The sequence below is a fragment of the Rhincodon typus genome, chromosome 45 (assembly GCF_021869965.1).
Source record: "Rhincodon typus isolate 14 chromosome 45, sRhiTyp1.1, whole genome shotgun sequence".
NCBI classification, from domain to species: Eukaryota; Metazoa; Chordata; class Chondrichthyes; order Orectolobiformes; family Rhincodontidae; genus Rhincodon; species Rhincodon typus.
In genome coordinates this window covers 7,592,411-7,613,753 of record NC_063376.1, presented here as the reverse complement: position 1 = coordinate 7,613,753, position 21,343 = coordinate 7,592,411, and the positions used below count along the sequence as shown (strand labels likewise).

General features: G+C 45.1%; 1 protein-coding gene across 1 annotated transcript; it reads right to left on the bottom strand.

The window, feature by feature from the left end:
- Positions 1 to 3,702: 3,702 nt before the first annotated feature.
- Positions 3,703 to 21,105, bottom strand: LOC109919532 (COP9 signalosome complex subunit 6; the record flags this gene model as incomplete). Its single annotated transcript, XM_048620057.1, has 6 exons — positions 3,703 to 4,274; positions 9,213 to 9,313; positions 9,989 to 10,081; positions 11,547 to 11,661; positions 14,965 to 15,012; positions 21,031 to 21,105. Coding segments are annotated over 6 exons (573 nt in total), but the record flags the coding sequence as incomplete, so codon positions are not given.
- Between the last annotated feature and the right edge of the window lie 238 nt (positions 21,106 to 21,343).

The following is a 21,343-nucleotide window of genomic DNA, read 5'->3' as shown; positions in this document are numbered from 1 at the left end:
TCGTGTGTTACAGCCAGCGGTATTCCCTTGCATCTGCTGCCCTTGTCTTACTGCCTGACTCGACTACCTGAAGAGCTTTGTTTAGAGAGATTTGCCCGAGATAAAGAAAAAAAACATCCAGGTCAAATATTTGGCAAGTTAACAATTGCATCTTGCAGAATGCAAAAGTTGCATAAATGCTCAATAAAATGCATGCACTGATTTTGTGTACCAAAAGACGACAAAGAAACAAAATTAAAATATACCGAACTGAATTACCACGCGACTTGACTTTTTTGAGACTATAATGCTATTAGCAAAGTCGGCTGCATCAACAATCTATCTGGAATTAAGACCTCTTTAGGCCATTTTCATAATGAAGCTCTCATAGCACACTCAGAATAATTTATCATCTCGGCTATTTTAGAAACTATAAAAACTTACATTTCCTGACTTAATTCATTTTGGCTTTTTCATGTTAATGCAATCCAGCTGGATAAGACTGCAAGTTAAAAATGAGATACAAAAGAGCTTTGTTTTACATTCCTTGATAATTTGATTTTATAGGTCTTCTTTTGCTCTAATTATGTTTTATACCAGTTCCTTTCTTCATACTCTCTCAAGACTGCTCTCCACTGCTGTTTCTTTTAAAATTTCTACAACTTATTTATTCTGAAACCCAATATACATTAGGAAGATATAGTGGCATTAGAGGGAGTACAATGTAAGTCTACAAGAATGATACCTGTACTTCAGGGGTTAAATTATGGGGAAACGTTATACTAATTAGGCTGGTTTTGTCTGGAATTTAGAAGGTTATGAGGTTTCAAGATATTAACAAAAGACAGGGTAGATAAACAATGTCCACCGGTTAGGGATTTAAGAACTTGGGGGCATTGTCTATAAATTGGGGACAAGAAGAGGTATTAGAAGCACTTCGACACACAAAGGGTGATAGAGGTTTGGAACTCTCTTCCAAAATGGCAGTGGATGCTGGATTAGTTGTTAGTTTTAAATCTGAGATACATATTTTTTGTGAAGCAAAGGTATTAAGAGATATGAGCCAAGGGTAGGTATCTGGAGTTAGGCCAAAGATTAGCTATGATCTTATTGGATGGTGGAACAGGCTTGAGGGGCTGAATGGCCTACTTCTATTCCTATAGTCAGTACAGCAGAAGCCATGAGCCTGCTGCACATAGAATCATACAGCACAGAAACAGATCCTTCAGTCCAACCAGCCTATGCTGACCATAATCCCAAAGTAAAATAGTCCCATCTGCCTTCTCCTGGCCTATAATCCCTCCAAACCTTTCCCATCTCTTACTTTACTTAGTTGTGGAGAAAGCGGGGTGGGGACAGGTAGTCAGGTCTGCTCCAGCGGGTATCAGGGGAGTAGTCAGGTGGTTGCTTGGCAACCAAGGTGAAGGGGACAGTCAAGAGTGAGGGTCATTTGTGGAGTTAGGCAATACAGTGCTAGGGTTCAACTCCCTGGTTGAGGAGTGTGGAAGGGTCCAAAATCTCTGATTCTGTTATGGAGTCAGGGATATTCACCAAGGATCCCAGTGGAACAGGGGAATTGCTTCCTGGATATTAACACAACTCCCATACCGTTCCATACATCAGAACTTCCACAGGGTCCCAATGACCATCTTCAGTCAACAGAGACCGGAAGAGTTAGCTCCTCTTCAATCACTCATGGTGATATGTTAGTGTTTAGCTTGGTCTTGTTTTGTAGAGGAACATATTCTCCTGCACTTTGTTGACCATCATTGTAAGCGCTTCCCATTGTGGTTCTAACATAATTCCTCAAGTTATATTCTGTTATTCATTTAATAAAGTAATATATTTCTCCAGCTCATGCTTTAAACAACTGCCCTAGTTTACAAGAGAAACTAATTTATGCCAATCACCTATCTGCTGTCTTGTGTTGCTACTCCTCAATTTCTTTCAATAGCTGACATTCCTTTTATCCTTCCCTCTCTCCACGTGGTTCCTTTGTACTGCCTCCTGGCTCCTACTCTGTTTTAACATCTTTGTGCTTGCCCTGAGCTTTGTTGAACTGCTCGACAGAATGGGCACAGGCTCTGCAGGTGATGGGTTGCTCCTTGTGATTGCTTCCTGGTATGCGAGGCTTTTATTGGGTGGGGTAGAGTTCCAGATTTCCACTCCCCTTTGTGTGAAGCATTTCTTGACATTCCCCCCACCTGAACTACCACGCAACTTGAATTTTGAAGTTTGTTCTGGAATCCCCTATCAGGAGGGATAGTTTTTCTCTCCTTTACTTAGTAACTTCGACCATTATCAAATTTCCCCTTCACCTTGTATATTCACAAAAACAGAAGCTGGGACTATGCAACCTCTCCAAATAATTTAATCCTTTTAGCTCCAGTGCCATTCTGGTCAAACTGTTTCAAAGCCAACACACCCTTCTTGAGGCAATGTGCATATAACTGAACACAGTTCATTGAAGCAGGCCTTTCTGCCCATCAAGACCCCCCAGACAGCATCCCACCCAGACCTACCCCCAACCCTGCCTCTGTAACCCTGCATTTCCCATGGCTAATCCAACAGGCCTACACATCCCTGGACACCATGGGGCAATTTAGCATGGCCAATCCACCTAACTTGAACATCTTTGGACTGTGGAAGGAAACTGGAGCACCCACAGGAAACCCACAGACAGATGGCGAGAATGTGCAAACTCCACACAGAGTCGCCCACGGCTGGAATTGAACCTGGGTGCCTGGCGATGTGAGGCAGCAGCGCTAACCACTGAGCCACCATAATGGGATGTCACTAAAGTTCTGAAAAGCTCTAACATAACTTCCATCCTTGGGTATTCCAAGAACTGAGGTAGACAACTGCATTTATCACAGTGAAAATGCCTCAAGGTGTTTCATAGAAGGATCGTCAGGCAGTCCTCAAAGATGTTGGTGTATTGGTAAATGCACTGGAGTCATGGGTTCAAATACCACTGACAGCGGAATTTAAATTCAGCTAATTAATTCATCTGGAATTGACATTGCAATCAATACAAGTGATCATGTTAATTGTTGTGAAAATCCATCAGCTTCACTAATGTCCTTTTGCAGAGAGAAATCTATGGGGGGGTGCGGCGGGCTGGGGGGGGGGGGTGGGGGGGGGGGGGGGGAGGGGAGTGGGGGGGCGGGGAGGGTAGAGGAAGGAGGAAGGGGGGAGATTTAGGGAGGGAATTCCAAAACCTAGGCACTGAAGGCATGGTCAAATGGTTAAAATAAGGGATCAGACCACAATTGGAGGAGTGCAGAGATATCAATGGGTTGTACAGCTGGATGTAGTTACAAATGTAGGAACTTTACAATTGATATATAGTGCTTACTTGGAAGCCAAGTGAGACAGTGAGCACAGGCGTGATGAGTGAATGGAACATACTGTGGGTTAGGATTTGGCATCAAGGGTTTTGAAGAAGCCCAAGTTTATAGAGGTTGGAAGGTGGGAGTGCAGCTAGGAGAGCAACCAAATAGTTAAGCCTGGAGGAAGCAGAAGAATGGGTGAGGGTTCAGCAGTAGATGAGGAGAGTTGAGGCACGGGTGCAGACTGGAAGAATGAAGGAGAAAGGGAATGGGGTGGAAGGTAGATAGGAAGTACAGACATTGGCATAAAGAGGCATTACACAGAGAAATGATTCCCATCTGCAAGTCTAGAGGACTTCGGGGTAGTTTTAGAAGAGCGACAACAAACAAATTCCTTTCAACTTTATTTCTAATGCACATATTTCAGCTGTACAACCGACAACTTCACATCTGCTCGCCAGCAGTAAACACACAACGCATGCAGCACAGTGTGAATTTGAATTCCAATCCAGCTAGTCACTTTGTCGCTGAAGTAACAAAACCAGAGAGAGAGACCCGGTCGTCAATGGAACAGGGTGACACGTTGTCCCATTTCACAAGGCTGGCCCAAACATCTCACAGGGAAGGGAAGGGCGGTACAGGGTGGAGTGCTGAGAGACAGGGTTAAGTGGGGGCGGAGGGGTGTTGGGAAGGAGTGGGGGAAAGAGTCGCCAGAGAATCGCTGATACACTTCAGTCGGTGTCTGTCAGAGGCTGCCCCTCTCATGATGTAAACTCTCACCTCCCGCTGTATCTAGAGGGCAAAGTCCGTTTGGACTCTCAATCAGAAGAAGAGGCCTCGCATACGTCGGCCGATGCCCTGCCGATCATACAGGATGTTGAACTTGTTCACAAACTGGTTCATGGTGTTGCAGGTCTTGGTGATGGTGCCAAGGTAAGCCATCAAACCCACATCGTTGCATTGCTAAGAGGGACAGAGAGATAGAGACAGCAATGATAATATCGCACTGCCACAGAGCCAGATCCCACCCATCTGGCTGGGCTACCAAGTCAGAATCGGAAAATCATTGGGATGCAGGAGGAGCCCATTTGGCCCATCCCATCCGCACTGGCTCTCTGAAAGAGCATTTCACTAAGTGTTATTCTCCCTCTTGTTCCCTGCAATCATGCACATTCCTTCTTCTAAGATAAAGAGTTAATTCCCTTCTGAATACCTCAATTGAACCTGCCTCCACCACACTCTCAGGCAATGCATTCTCACCTGGCTCCATGCATGTACTAAGCAGGCACAATCAAAAATCAATGTAGCAATCAAAAAGTCAACTGTAATTCTTGCCTTTCGAACCGGAGGAACTGAAATGTAATGGAAGTTTATACAAAACTCTCGAAGGATCACAACTTTGCTCATTTTGTGCACAATGGACCAACTTCAGTTTACTGTGTACGTATGCCAACACACAAGTCTTGGTACGCAAGTTTGGTGAGCTGTAGGCAATAAATAGCCACATGGGAGCAAGACAATGTAGCAATAACAGAGACCTGGCTGAGAACATGAACTGGACCAGCTAAAGGTTCCTGGATAAAATAGAAAGAGAGTAAAGTCAAGAGAGGAGGAATGATTAAGTATCATACCACAGTGCGGGACAGAGAGAGAGAAAGAGGATGTACTCAAAGGAACAAGGACAGATTCTATTTGGTTAAAGGCAGGAAGCACTAGTGGTGCCATTATACTGTTGGCCAGGTTGAGGAGGCGATATCACTGCACAAGTAAATCCACTGGCCCAGGTTCAAAATCTATCAGGGCAGCTGGTGGAATTTAGAATCAGTTCATAGATTTGGAACTGGAATTTGGCTCCAGTAATTGTGACCATGAAAGCAATGTCAATTATCGCACGTAAGACCATAAAATATAGGAGCAGAATTTTAAGCCATATGACCCATCGGGTCTACCATTTGATCAAGGTTGATATGTTTCTCTACCCCATTCTCCTGCCTTCTCCCTGTAACGCTTGATCCCCTTCCTCATTAAGAACTTATCTCTGTTTTAATGACTTGGCCTCAACAGCCTTCTCTGTCAATGAGTTCCATAGACTCACCAGCCTCTGGCTGAAGAAATTCCTCCTCATCTGAGTGCTCAAGGGGGGTCTGTCCACTCTGAAGCTGTGCTGTCAGGTGCTAATCTCTCCTGCCAATGGAAACATTTTCTCCACCTTCATGCTATCTAGGCCTCGCTGGATTCTGTAAGTTTCAATGAGATTCTACCCAATCCATCCTTCTAAATGCCATCGAGACCCAGAGTCTTCAACTGCTCCTTGTGTAACAGATCCTTCATTCATGTAAACCTCCTCTAAACCCCTTCCAAGGCCAGCACATTCTTTCTTAGATACAGGGCCCAATGTTGCTCACAATACTCCAAACCCACCTGCTTTACTGAAGGCCTTTAGGGAAGGAAATCTGTTGTCCTTACCTGGTCTGGTCTGGTCTACAGCAATGTAGGTGATTCTTAAGTGCCCTCTGAAAATGGTCAAGCATACCACTCAGTTCAAGGGACAGACAACAATGCTGGCCTATCCAGCAGCGCACACTCCGTGGGAAAACATGAAAACAGAACTAGCGGAAAAGATGCACAAGAGCAAACTTGCAGAGAAATTAGAGACGCAAGAACTATAGTTTTTGTAGTCCTAGAGTAGTAATAATGGGAGACTTCAATAAAAATTAAATAACTCAATAAAAACTGGAATAGTGATAGCATAAAGGACAGTAAGAGAGAAGAATTTCTAAATGGTGTTCAGGAGAATTTTTTTATTTCAATGTGTTTTCTTCATGGTATGTTCCTGGTCCCAAAGGGTAAAAGGCACTGCTGATTCGGTTCTAGAGAATCAGGCAAGCCAAATATTGGTGGGGGGGGGGGGGTGCATTTAGGGAACAGCGAACATAGTTTAGACTAACTCTGGAGAAGTAGGAATCCACAATAAAAATCCTTTATTCAGACTAGGTCGCTAGTCAAAACTTACAAGGAGGGGTCTAGGCCCGAAACGTCAGCTTTCTTGCTCCTCTGATGCTGCTTGGCCTGCTGTGTTCATCCAGCTCTACACCTTGTTGTCTCAAGGATAGAAGCCTTTCCTTTTGGCAAATTTCTACACATTATCAAGTTGTGATTCCCTCCATTACTGTCCAGTCCAAAGACAAATATAGACAGGCTAATTCACTGACTTTTCTGATTAGCCCTAAGAAAACTCAAGCCATTGGTTACTCTGAAGCTTCTGAAGAGTACATCTGTTCGCACAGATCTGTTTTTCTGAAGCATGCCTGCCTCTGGCCCCTCTTTCTCTAGATCATAAAAGCTCAACCTAGCAAACAAAAGAACTGCGGATGTTGTAAATCAGGAACAAAAACAGAAATTGCCGGAAAAGCTCAGCACGTTTGGCAGCATCTGTGAAGAAAAATCCAAGTTAACATTTCAGGTCTGGTCACCCTTCCTCAGAACTAGTGGTAGCTAGGAAAATGTTGGTTTATATGCAGAAGATAGGGTGGGGGGAGGGGATAAGAAGTAGGTGGGGGTGGGTGGGGATATAGCCCAAAGAGAGAGAAGACCAGTTGCACAGACAAAGGAGTTGATAACGATCTGGCTAGGAGGGTGAATAGTGTTAATGGAGACTGCTAGTGGCAAACAATAGGTAGCGTGTAATGGAAGGCTATGTAATTACAAAGCCTGGTATGGGGTCCTTACCTGCCATCCCACCAGCATCCACATCCAGAAGATCATCAGCTGCCATTTCCACCACCTCCAGTGAGATGCCACCACCAAACACATATTCCCCTGCGTTCCCTTGTCCACCTTCTGCAGGACCGTTCCCTCTGGGACACCCTGGTCCACTCTTCCTTCACTCCCAACACCCCCACAGCACCTTCCCCTGAAACTGCCAAAGGTGTAATACCTACCCATTTACCTCCTCCTTCCCCAGTATCCAAGGGCCCAAACATACCCTCCAGGTGAAGCAGTACTTTACCTGCACTGCCCACAATCCAGTCTACTGCATTCGCTGCTCACAATATGGTCTCACGTTGGGGAAATGAAGTGTAGACTGGGTGACCGCTTCACAGAACATCTACGCTCTGCTCGCAAAAAGACCCTGACCTTCCAGTTGCCTGCCACTTTAACACACCAACCTATTCCCTGGCCAACATCTCTGTCTCAGGCTTGCTGCAGTGTTCCAGCGAAGCTCAGCACAAGCTGGAAGAGTGACACCTCATTTTCTGCTTCGAGACCCTGCAGCCCTCCAGACTTAATATAGAGTTAAATAATTTTAGGGCCAAGAATTCTCCCATGTCCTAGCCTCCTACGCCACACACCAGGCCTTGTTATCACATAGTCTGCCATTACACGTTACCTATTGTTAGCCACTAACAAGTCTCCATTAACAGCTATTCACCCTCCTAGCCAGATTGTTATCAACTTGGTCTGTCCGACTGTTATTCTCTCTCTTTGGGCTCTATCCCCACCTATCGTTTATTCCTTACCCCCGCCATCTTGTGCATATAAACTGACATTTTCCGAGCTATATCAGTTCTGAGGAAGGGTCATCAGACCCGAAATGTTAACTCTGATTTTTCTTCACAGGTGCTGCCAGACCTGCTGAGCTTTTCCAGCAACCTGTGGTTTTTTTTCCAACCTCTTGAACACTTCAGGAATTGTCTCATTAGACGGTTTCTCTTAGGTTAAGTCACAACATTTCTTGGAAATGCTATTTCAACCCAATGCTTAAAAAAATTTTGACCCTCAAAAAAAAAGTCAGTCACTTTTACAAACTGAAAAACAAGACTCCACTTACCTCTACGTTAGAACTCAAGTTTACAAATGATAAAACAAATCTATAAATGTTCATCACACTATGAACACAACTTAGAAAGAATATATTGGCCTCAATGTATGACACAGATTCATGAGAATGTAACTGGGGTTTCCACACTTAGATTATAAGAAGACATGACGTAAACATTGTCTTTGTAGCAATGTAGAAATCAGGGAGATTTGCTTGAGGATTCAAGACTTTGAAAAGAAGTGAGAGAATATAGACAAAAACTCCTACTGCTGGTGGGGGGCAGAATAGGACAATGGGGCATGAGTATAAAACCAGAGCTGGACTAATTAGGTTGGAAGGTAGAATGCTCTTCTTCATAAAAAGGATGGCACAGGTAAGACTTGTTTTTGTAACTGGTTGAGGGTGTTAGGAGTTAAAGTAGCAGACAAAAACAGATGAAGTAAAAATGTAGATGAGGAATTATTAAGGATATTACTGAGCTGGAGAGGGTTCAGAACAGGCTTACCAAGATGTTGCCAGGAATGGAAAGTTGGAGTTATAAGGAGAGGCTGGATAGGCCAGGACCTTTTTTTCACTGCAGCATAGGAGGTAGAGAAATGACTTCACAAGGTTTATAAAATCATGAGAGGCATCAATAAGGTGAATGGCAAGAGTCTTTTCCACAAGGTAGGGGATTTGAAGACGAGGAGGCACGTTTTTAAAGTGAGAGGAGAAAGGTTTAAAAATGGCATGGGGACAATTTTTGTTTTTACACAGAGTGGTTCACGTGTGGAATGAAATTCCAAAAGAAGTGGTGGATGCGGGTACAGTTACAACTTCTAAAAGATATTTAGATAAGTACATGAATAAGAAATGTTTAGAGGTACTCGAGCCAAAGGCAGGCAGGTGGGACTAGTTTTGTTTGGGATTATGGCCGGCATGGACTATTTGGACCGAAGGGTCTGTTTTCGTGTTGTACCACTCTATGAATGGTCTCTTTCTGTTCCCATCAAGGGTGGAGTGATGGGTTTTGTTTTGCGTAAGTTCAGCCCAAACAGGAAGCAGCTTCATTTTCCAGATCAGCAACTAGCTCGACTTACATCATAGAAGTCAGTCTTAAACTTGTCGGTGCTGAGGACTGGCAGCCGGTGACACAGGGCATAGGCTTCACGAAGGATCTCATGGTTAAATGGCACTTCACCTGTGGAAGAACACAAATGGAGCATCGGCAAACAAGTAGCTCGATGTATTCTATCCCAGCTGTCCAACTCCAACTGATGTACATCCCCAAATGGTGCAGCTCACTCTGACTGACCCCCCATATATCCACCTCCTCACAAATAATATCCCTTCCGTGCCTCCTACACTCATCTCAAAACTGCCTGGGCACTAGCCACAGGGGAGAAGGTAGTGCAGCGGTAACATCCTGGACTAGTAACCCATAATCGCAAGCTAATATTCTGGGGACCTGGATCCGAATGCCACCACGGGAGATGGTGAAACTAAATTCAACAAAAATGTGGCATTAAAAAAAAAAACAGCATAAGGGCAGCCACGTAACCATCACCGATCATTATAAGAACCTGTGTGGGGTCCTTTAGAAAAGGAGACCTCATCCGACCAACATGTGATTCCAGAGTTGTAGCAACATGGATGACTGTTAACTGCCCTCTGGGCATTTACGGAAGGGCAATAAATCTTGGCTTAGCCAGTAATGCCCATATTGAATGAACAAAAAATACCCAGAAGACCCGAGAGACACATCCCCAACATACACACACTCTCTCACTCTCTCCTCCAGGACCCACACACTCCCCAAACTGACCCCCAGCCACTTAGGGCTGGGAGATGATGACAGAGCACTGGGCTCTCCTACCTGACTCTACAGCTTTAACGTATTCCAGGATGACACGGACCCGACTGTGCAGCATCTTAATGGCGCTGTGTTGTGCAATGAGATGTTCAGCCACTGTAACAGGATCAAAACAGAAGTCAGCTAATTGTTTATGGAAGGAGGCAGGAAGTTACTGGGTTTACTCTGGTGGTGGGGCAGGTTCCCACTGAGCCACCATTTCACAGGGACGTTATCAGACAAACAATACTGAATCACATTCAGAGACAGCAGAGTCAATTACCAAAAACCTACAGTGATAGGGAGTTGGATAGCTCAGTTGGCTAGACAGTTTGTGATGCAGAGCGATGCCAACAACATGGGTTCAATTCCCACACCAGCTCAGGTTATCTTCTCAATCTCTCCCCCTCACCCGAGGTGTACCCTCAGGTTGGACCACCACCAGTTCCCCCCTCTCTCTGTAATGACAGAGCAATCCTACAGTCTGGCAGGACTATGGTGACTGTATCTTTTAATCAGAGCAACAGGTTTTAAAGGAAAAGGCAGAGAAAGTTAAGTAGGGAATTCCAGTAGGCAGCTTAAGGTATTCTTGCCCTTAGAGAGAGAAACATAGAAACTAGGCCCTTCATGCCTTCTGTGTAATTCAATATAGCTGACCCTTTTTCTCAACTCTATGCCCCCACTCCCCCTCTCTTCATATCCCTAGATGCCTTTAATATCTCATATCTAAATATCAGCTGGGAGTCAGGGCAGATCAGTGATAGGGAAAAATAGAAACATTTTATTTATTTAACAGTGAGAGGCTGGGATGTGTTGAACTTCAAAGGAACTTGGATGTCGTTGTGCAGGAGTAAAGATGTTCTTATTGCAATCGGTAAGTATAAGGAGACCAAGCCTGGAGCACTGATGTATTGGTCTTATTACACAAGGTGAAAGGCATACTTAATAAAGAGAGGGTGTAATGTATGCTCACCAAACCAGCTCCCAAGTTAGACTGTCGTACTAGGAGACATTGTGGAAACTGGGCCTGTATTCTCTAGTGTTTACAAGAATGAGAGGTGACAAGATTCTTTCAGTAATCAATAAGGCAAACGCAGGAAGGATGCTTCCCCCTAGCTGGGTCGGTGGTTTAGAACCAGGGGACCCAGTCTCAATATAAAGGGCAGGCCACTTAGGATGGAGATGAGGAGGAATTCCTTCATTCAAGGGGTGGCAAATCATTGGAATTCTCTGCCCCAAAGGCCTATGGAGGGTCAGTCACTGAGTATGTACAAGACAGAGATCAATCAATTGCTCCATATTAAAAACAGTGAGGGACAGCCCAACAAAATAAAACATCAGCTTCAATCTCAATGTATGTCCTTTTGCCAACTGACCTGTTCTTTGTATGTTACAAGGAGATGGTCAGTTGGCAAAAGGGCAATACTTGGCCTGGGACGGTGAGTTTGGTTACGTTCTATAACCAGTTTGTTCCTGTCCGATGGGACTGGGGTTTACCCCAGTTTCTAGCATTATCCCCACCCATCCTTGTCCCCCTCCACCCTCCACTCCAGATTTAAAGAACACAGGTGAAAGTCCTTGCCTGTGGAATTCTCGCCTGTGCCAGTAGCTGTCATGCGAGCCACGTGATCAACTCCGATGCGTTCAGCCTCCTCTGTGGCCAGAGTGTAGGTCAGTTCAGCAAATAGCACTGTGGCCTGGGCAAAGGACAGAAAAAAAGCAGTGTGGGAGGTGATGGCCTAATGGCATTATTGCTGGGCTGTTAATCCAGAGACCCAGCTAATGTTCTGGGGACCTGCGTTCGAATCCTGCCACGGCAAATGGTGGAATTTGAATTCAATAAAACATCTGGAATTAAGAACCTAATGATGACCACAAATCCATTGTCGATTGTCAGAAAAACCCACCTCGTTCACTAATGTCCTTTAGGGAAGGAAACTGCCATCATTACCTGGTCTGGCCTACATGTGACTCCTGACCCATGGCAATGTGGTTGACTCTCAACTGCCCTCTGGGCCATTAGGGATGGGCAATAAATACTGGCCTAGTTAGTGATGCCCTCATCCCGTGAATGAATAAAGGGGGAAAAAAAGACCTGAAGAACTGGGGCCCTAGAGCTGCAGCCAATGCGTTACTTGGAAAATGCATAGCTTCTTCTCTGATTAGAATCAGTAGGAATCCACTCATCAGCTCAGGAAGGTTTTCTGCTGCATGCGAGCAAACAAGAAGAGAACACTTCGTGATGACTCTTTAGGTGGAATAGCTTGCTGTCGCTCCCTTGGACTCGCACATTAAGAACGGTCTGCTCGTCAGCCAGTCTTTACATGGAGCTGTATCCCAGTTGGAGTCAGTGAATGAGGCACCGACCTGGCAAAAATAGTAAGAGGGCGTGGAAAGGATCAGCCAAGCTTAGGAGAAGCTCCACAACAAGGAAATAAATGCTGGCCTGGTCAGCCATGAACTGAAATAAAAGGTGATGGGAGAAAGGAGGTGGTACGGGGCCTGCCACCCTTGGTCAGGCTGGGTTTGGGATGGGAATACTGTCTGCTGTTGTGTGAATCCTCCAGTTGGATGTAGGACAGAAAGGCAGAGTCCAACATCCATGGGGCCAAGAGCCCCAAGAATTCACTGCGACTCTGCAGTGGAGCAACCACAATCAGCGGCGACGACTGACCCCAAATCTGTCCCGTCAAAACGGGCAGACTGGATTGCCTGAAACCGGACTCCTGCAGTTTTCAGAGCCTGAGAGTCAGTGACTGATGAGATGGCTGGTAGAGAGAAATTGGCCCTTCCTGGAGAGGAGGATAAAAGATGATCCAGCCTGAGAAAGTGGGCACAGATGCCCGCAAGAGCTAACATCCCAGGATGCGCCCACTTTTATTCTGGGACAATTTAAAACTTGACAGCAATGACCATAATTTTCACACTTTCCTACAAAGGATTTGGAAAGCCGCAAAAGGTTAACAGGCACATGGGAAAAATGGAGCTAGACCCTTGAAAATGCGAAAAGGTCTGAGGCAACGCGGGAAAAATCAGCATCTGTCATTCACACTGAGTGAAGAGTTACTGGAGAGGGTGAAGGAATAGATAAGGTCAGGCTCAGAAACAAAATCTTCCAGAAAACGGAGAGCAGACAATACACGCTAACACAAGTTGGGGTGTATTAATAGGTGTACAGTACGCAAGAATAAACAAATAATGATGAGTTTGCAGGCAATATTGGTTGTTTCACAGCTGGAGCGGCGTGTGGAGTTTTGTAACCCATCCTAGCAAGACATTAAAAACCGCAGAGAGGGAACAGACTATGTAGATACATCAGAACTTTAGCAGGAATGAGAAACTACTATTATGAGAAGATATTGGTGATGTTAAAGCAGAGTTAACGACTGTACACAGAGTGAAACCAGCAAGAATACACCACATTGACGTTAGGAACTCGACGGTTCTTGGTTAGTGAGATTAACGGTTAAAAACTGTCACTAAGAAAGTGCCAAAGTCAGATGGAATTTCTTTGCATGGAAGATTGCTGAAGGTGGAAAGGTTTACCACATGGAACAATGGAGGCATAGACAATCGCATCTTGAAACTCAAAATGAGGCATATATTTGAAACAGTGTGAGAAACAGTGCAGGGCCACGTGGAGTGAGCAGGGCAGTGGGATTAGTTGGGATTCAATACAGTGCTATAGGGAGTGAATGAGGCAGTGAGATCAGTTTCAGGATTGATACAGGGCTATGGGAAAAACAATGGGTCAGTGGGATTAGTTTGAGGCTTGATACAAGACTGTGCAGAGTGTGCAGAGCAATGGGATTAATTTGGAATTGACAAAGGACTATGGGGGAGACAGCATTGGAGTAAGATTATTTGGAGATTGATACATGGCTATCAGAAGGGAATGGGACAATGAGATTAGTTTAGGATTGATATGGAGCTTTACATAGATAACAGGGCAATGGAACTAGTTTGGGATTGATATAGGACGGTGGGGAGAGATCAGGGTAGTGGGATTAGTCTTGGTTTAATACATAGCTATAGGGAGGGAATGGGACAGTGAGATTAGTTTGAAGATTGATACAGGGCTACGGGGAGAGAGTGCGACAATGGAAATCTCAGTTGATCTCTCCAGCAAAGAACCAGCACATGCATTGTATGCCAAAGGGTCTCCTCCTGTGGTAAGAATGCCCAGGTCTCCATGAAGAGTGGAAATATAATGCAGATTGTTTGAGAGTTGACTATCTGAAGGATAAGTGATAAACAGGAAGTGTTGTAGCTCTGCTTTTTATGCAAATGGCATGGAACAGGTCTACAAGTCTCAGTGGCATATGAATTGGTTAGAAAAATCTTTTCTGGCAGTTAAAAAGGGAAGGAAGAAAGAGTAGAAACGTAAATAAACTTGAAATGATTATGGAGACTGAATATAATATGACTAATCTAGGTTAAAGACATGCATAACTTTAGCCAGGAAGAAAATGCCAATAGGATATTGCAGAAAACACACACATTCGGATAAGAAGAGTGAGACTGTATGTGGTGATGGATATTTAGTCGTACATGGACAGAAATAGTAGGACAGTGTCCAGTGCAGGATGCGCAAAGACTGACTGCAACATTCTGCAGGATAGATCAAGTCAGACGCCATCCTGACTTGGAATTATGCTGCCAATCCTTCACTGTCACTAGGTCCATAGCCTGGAATTCCTGCCTTATCAGCACTGTAGATGTATCTACACCCAAGGACTGCTGTGGCTCACTGTCACCTTCTCGGGGTCAATAGGGATGGGAAATCCAGCAACACCCACAGAGAGGGACTGTACGCAGCATTGCATATGACAGAAAGAGACTGCACATGGTACAGGATATATACACAGACTGATACAGCCCGAGGGGGACTGTACATGGTGCAGGATATATACACAGATTGATACAGAGGGGGACTGTGCATCATGCACGATACAGACATACATAGGACAGGACAGAACTAAAGTCGGTTAATTCCATACCTCTCCAGCGATGATATCGATGACTGACTCGTAAACACTAACTGGAAGCTGTAAGAGAAGACACACAGTCAGGTGGTAAACATTTATTACACTTGTTCTTTTTTCTGAAGCCAAGTCTTTCCCAATTAAGTGCTACACAGTAGGATCAAGCTGTGGAGCTTTCAGAACAGGAACATGCTTTTAATTAATCTGGTAGCTTTTATGTTTTCCTCTAATTACCTGCTGCATTTTCAAAGGCAGGCAGCCTCCTGTGTTCAAAGCCCATCCCACTGGAGTCAAACTTCTCCCACTTAAAACTCCTTTTTTCCAGAAACCCCTCACCACCTTCAGGTTTCCAATCCTCCTTCAGGTCAGCAGCTTTTAAAACTCAAGTTCAGCTCAAACTAACACTGCTGATTTCTGATCCTCCTCCACCCTCCCTCTTCTTGCTTGCTGGGACCCTAACCGAACTGGCTTGTTTCCTCCCTCCATGACGGTATCTTGTGGGCAGTGCTCCAACACTTGGAGATGAAACTCCCATAGCTTTACTTCAGGCAAATTTCACATTTAAAATATTAACAAGGACTCTGTTCCAATTGCAAACAGCTGGACTTTTAGCACAGTCAACAGCTGTAATCCATAGCATCTGTGCTGACATTCATTTATTCTTAGAAAGCTGAACACGGACGATTTGTTCAGAATAAATTTGTCTTTTTTTTCCTCAGTTGCCATGTCAATCAGCTCTTTGGTAATTAAAACAAGTTGGAAATAAGGGCGAATTTTCAGGTCCTTTTTGTCCCTTTGCTGGGGTAGCGTTTTCCTCTACTCCTGGTCCCTTATCAAAGAGTTTGAAGGGTAGCAGGGCTGGAGGAGGTTACACAGAAAGAAGAGGAGAGGTCATGGAGGGATGTAGAAATGTTTAATTTTCATGTGTTGGGTGCATCAGTAGATATAGGGGTGGGGGTGAATGGCACTAGGTGTGGGTTAGAATATGGGTAGCAGAGTTTTAGATGAGTATGTGGAGGGGATAAACCTACTTAACCTGGGCTTCAGCCATCACCTGTTGCAGACACTTATGGTCAAGACCGTATTAGTAGGAGTGACTACTGCACAATCCTTCTGCAGCCAAAGTCCTATCTGCACATAAGGTATCCCTCTATTCTGCCACAGTTGAATGGACTAGATTCAAAACAGCTCCATGTAGCCACCCATGACACAACAGTTAGACTATAAGACATAGCAGCATTAGTGGTTCATCCAGCTCCTGGAGTCTTCGGTGTCATTCAATGAAATCATGGCTGCTCTGATAACCCTCAACTCCCCTTTCTCCCGTAAACTTCGATTCCCTTACTGATTCAAAAACCTATCTGAGCCCGAAATATACTTAATCACCCAGCCTCTACAACAAAGAATTCACACGGATCCCACATCCAATATTGCACAAATGCTGCCCCCTCCGCACATCATGTCAGCTCTGATGAAGAGTCATCTAGACTCGAACCATTAGCTTGCTCTCTCTCTCTCTCTCTCTCTCTGCAGATGCTGCCTGACCCGCTGTGATTTCTTCAGATGCACTACCCTCCGAGAGAAGAGATTCCCCTTCATCTGTCTTAAACCGATGAGCCATTATATTGCCTGGTCCTAGACTCTCACAGCAGGGAAACTACCTCTTTGCATCTAGCCTGTCAAGTCCCCTAAGAAACTTATTTGTTTCAAAGTGGTTGCCTGTCATTCTTCTAAACTCTGAAGAATATGAGCCCAACATGTTGGTACCGTATCTGATCTCCAAGAAACTAGCAACTGAGAAAGGAGAGTCTTCAACATACAAAGTCTCACGAGTCATGGCGCCATTTCCTGTTCACTTTCAGGGCTTACTGCAGCATTTTTACCGGTACGCAAATCAGACCGAGGAGGAGAACAGGAAAAGTCACTGGATTTGTGTTAGCGTTGCTCAGTTTGCTCATTTTCACGTGCATAATGAAGTTGATATATAATGCTGTGCAGACCAAGGGTATTGGGACCTCCTTCTGCACAGCAATAATCCTACATGAAGCCACCACGAACTAGCAGCAGCAGAGTTCTTTAAACCACAATCAAAACTTCATGGCCCGGCATCCCCCGATCTCTCCCATTATCATCAAGCCAGGAGACCAAACTTGGTACAATCCAGAGCACTTGCTGACATCCCAGCAGCAGCACCAGGCATATCTATAAATGAGTGTCAATCTGATGATGATACAATTTACAATTACTTGGAGGCCAAACAGAGGAAGTAACGTTCATCTTACAGGGCTAGGCGACCTCATAACTAGCTGATCAGATCCGAACACTCCAGTTCTGCCACAGCCAGTTGTGCATGGTGGTGGACAATTCAATAACTTAGAGGAAGAGACTCCACAAATACCTTTGTTCTCAACAACTGGAGAACCCAGAATAAGACAAGGCAGAAGCATTTGCAAAAATCTTCAATCAGAAATGCAGATAATCTACTTCGGTCTCCTCCCGAGGCCCCCAGCATCACGGATGCCAATCTTCAGCCAATTCAATTCACTCCACCCAATATCAATAAGTAGCACTGGATACTGCAAAGTGTAGGGGCATTGACATCATTCCAGCAATAGTACTGCAGATTTGTGCTCCAAAACTTGCTGCATCCCGAACCAAGCCCTTCCTGTACAGTTACAACACTGACATCTACCTGATAAAGTGGAAAATTGTTCAGGTATATCCTGGGAAAAATGGAGGGTAAACCCAATCTGGCCAATTACTGCCCCAGTCAACTCTCGATCATCAGCAAAGCGATGGAAGATGTAACTGACAGTTCTATCAGCACTTAGTCAGCAATAATCTGCTCAATGATATTCAGTTCAGTTCAATCAGGGACACTCAGCTCCAGACGTTGTTAGGGCCCTGACTCAAGAGATTAATTCGGGATGAATTGAGAGTGATTGCCCTTGGCATGAAGGCAGAATTTGACAGACAATAGAATCAAGGACACCTAGCAAAACTGGAATCAATGAGAATGAGAAGGGGGGGTGGGAGATCTCCACTGGTTATAGTCAAACTTGTCAAAACAGAAGATGGTTGACGTTGTTGGAGATCAATCAGCTCACCTCCAGGGCACTGCTGCAGACGTTCCTCAGGGGAGTATCCTAGGCCGATCTAACCTTAGCATTTCATCAGCAACTTTCCCTCCGTCATAAGGTCAGAAGCAACACGCCCTCTAGGTTGTGTGACTGTGCATACGCATAGCTGTCCGACTCTCAGCAATCAACTCAGGGTCAAATAAGTTGTGAATTTTGTGTTTCAGTCGGACAGTAGATGGTCAGGGAACTGGTGGCAACGTACAAGGTTTGTGTAAGGTATGAAAGAGTACGCCTTTTGGTGGTGCCCAGACAGGAAAGGGCTGCAACTCTAGATGCCTTTTGTTTTCAGGTCAGGAATAGGGCAGCTGGGATTTCTGAGCATGCTTCTGGCCTCTACAGTACCCAACTGAAGGAAACCATGGCTCGTGCAGGACTGTACACCAGGCCTGTAGAAGCAGTGGGAGGGGGTTAGGAGAGGTGGAGGTGTGAAGTTGAGTCCGAGAATCACAGAGTATTATAACAGGGAAAAAGGCCCTTCAGCCCATCTTGGCAGTGCTGGTAATCAAGCAGCGATCTACTCTAAACACACTTCCCAGCACTTGGCCCGTAACTTTGCATTCTATGTCATTTCAAGCATTCATCTAAACGCTTCTAAAATACTGATGGTTTCTGCCTCTGTCACTCTTTCAGGCAGCGAATTCCAGATACCCACCACCCTCTGGGGGGGAAAAAAAAAACTCTTTTTTAAATCCCCTCTAAACCACCTACTTTCACCTTAAACCTGTGCTTTTTGGTTACTGACCCCTCCACCAAGAGGAAAAGTTTCCTTCTTTGTGTACTACCAATGCCACTTAATTTTCTACATGTCAAACAGCTCTCCCTGCAATTTCTCTGCTGCAAGGAGAACGACACCAGCCTATCAAGTTGAAAATGCCGCTTCTTCTGAACTGCAGAACTTCCAACACCTTTCGTCACCTGCGATGGCTGTGGCTGCTTTCCAATAGGAAGATTTAAACCTGTGGGTTGCGGGTCAAAGGAACACAATCCTGGTTTTGGGGGCAGTTTTGAAAGGGAGTTAGTGAGGGCGAGGGGAAGGGGGGGGTGCTTGGTTCCGGAGGAGAGGAGCTGGTTTATAATGTCAACAAAGTGAAGGTCAGGAAGGATCAACATGTGATCTATAGAATCATAGAATCCCGACAGTGTGGAAGCAGGCCATCTGGCCCATTGAAACCACACCGACCCTCTGAAAAGCATCTCACCCAGACTCATCTTATCCCTGTAACCCTGCATTTCCCATGGCTAACCCACTTGGCCTGCACATCCCTGGACACTATGAGCAATTTAGCATGGCCAATCCACCTAACCTGCACATCTTTGGACTGTGGGAGGAAACTGCAGCACCAGGAGGAAACCCATGCAGACATGTGAAGAAATGCTAACTCCACACATACGGTCACTTGAGGGTGGAATCAAACTCTGCTGACCACTGAGCTACTGTGTCAGAGTTTAGTGGGAGTGAGGTCAAGGGGGCAGGAGGGGAATCTCATGAACAATATTTGACGTCATCAAAGACGATCAGTCTTTCGAAACAGAAAAAGGAGAACAGCCAGCTAATGCCAGTGTACAAACCACTTACACCCAATGCCTCTTATTCCTCCTTTTCTACTTACGTCAGTGGAGGAACTGCTTCCCTGAAACAACTGCAGCTCCTGGAATATCAACAAGAACAGAGACTGGAGCCTCCTAAAGGCCATGCTTAAAACAAACTCCTGTCAAACGCAGAGATTCTGGCTTTGGTCTGAGGCCGCCTGGCTGTAAGTTCAATTGTTGCAGGCAATCAAATCAAAAACATTTGTACGGAGATAAAGTAAGCACAACTTTTGAGCAGCCGCTGGATTTTAAACTTCATTCTGCATCAAGAATGGTTTCAGTCACAATGTTAGAAAATCAGCCAGACAAAGCTCGTCACCGTGGTGATTGGGGCGGGGGGCAGAGGGGTTGGTGGTGTTGATAAGGGACAGTTCGAGTGACAACTGGGAAGACGGTTCGCAGCAAAAGGGAATGCGAACAGGAGAAGATACAAAACAGAGAGAAGAGAAAGACACAAGATGTGGGTTAGTCACAAAAGATGGCGGAAGATGAGTAACAACAGCAAGACTTAACGAGATCCAGGGGTTCAATGAAGGTGAACGTACTTAGGACTGTGAGATTTAATAGCAGTACTGTAACAGTATCAGGATTTATAGAGGAATAGTATATGTAACCAGGGCAGCACAACAGGGTGGCATGATTTAATAGGGGACAGCAGCACAGAACAGAGGGGCTAGGATTCAATAAGGACAAAGGATTGTAGTAACAGCATCATGACCTAACGAGAGACAGTATCACAGAGCATTGGGACTGGGATCCAATGGGTGGTAGGGGGTGGGGGTGGGTGCGTGGGAAGCAGTGTCACAGAACACCAGGTTCTAACGGAGGGTGGATGAGGGGTTGGGCAACGTTCCCTTTAAATTGCGTGTCGCATGCAGCCACTCTGACGGCCCATGCGCAACGACTGTTTGTGCTGACACCAGTCACAGCACTGACCTCCGAAGTGCATACAGAAGAAAACAAAAATTTAAGGGAATGCTGACTGTTGGGGTGGGGTACCAGGGATTGCAGTGTCACAGAACATTGAGATTGGAATCAAATGGCAGATAGCTTCTCAGAACATTGGCATCAGGATCCAACGGTGATCTGTGTCACAAAACATCAAGATGGGGATTATACAAGGCACAGTGCTCCAAAACATCAGAGTAGGATCTGATGGGGATAGTACCACAGAACATAGGGATCAGGATGAAATGGGAACAGTGCGACAAAACATCATTATCAGAATGTCATGAGGGGCAGTATCACTGAACATCAGGATTTAATGACAGACACAGCAACTGCACAGTGGAATTTTACGTGAACATTGTTTTTATTTGACCATTGTCTAACTTTAACACATCTTACTTACGTCTGTGTGCTTTGTCATGGGGTTCAACTTGAGGAAAAGTGGGCTTTCAATAATCTCACACACCTGCAGACAGCAGAAGGAAAATCAGCATTAGTGCAAAGTTCCTCAAGTCTACACTGGAAAACCCCGAATGGAGGTAGCGGCTCCTCAGCACATTCGTTGCATTGCGGCACAACAGGACAAGTGGGTCAGTGACTGGACAGGAAAAGCACTGGTGGTCCAAGAGATCTTACAGGAGGTCAGGAAACTCACAGTGCAGTATACAGACAAGGAGACTAGCAGACTAACCCACCCAGAACCAGGGCTCCAGCCC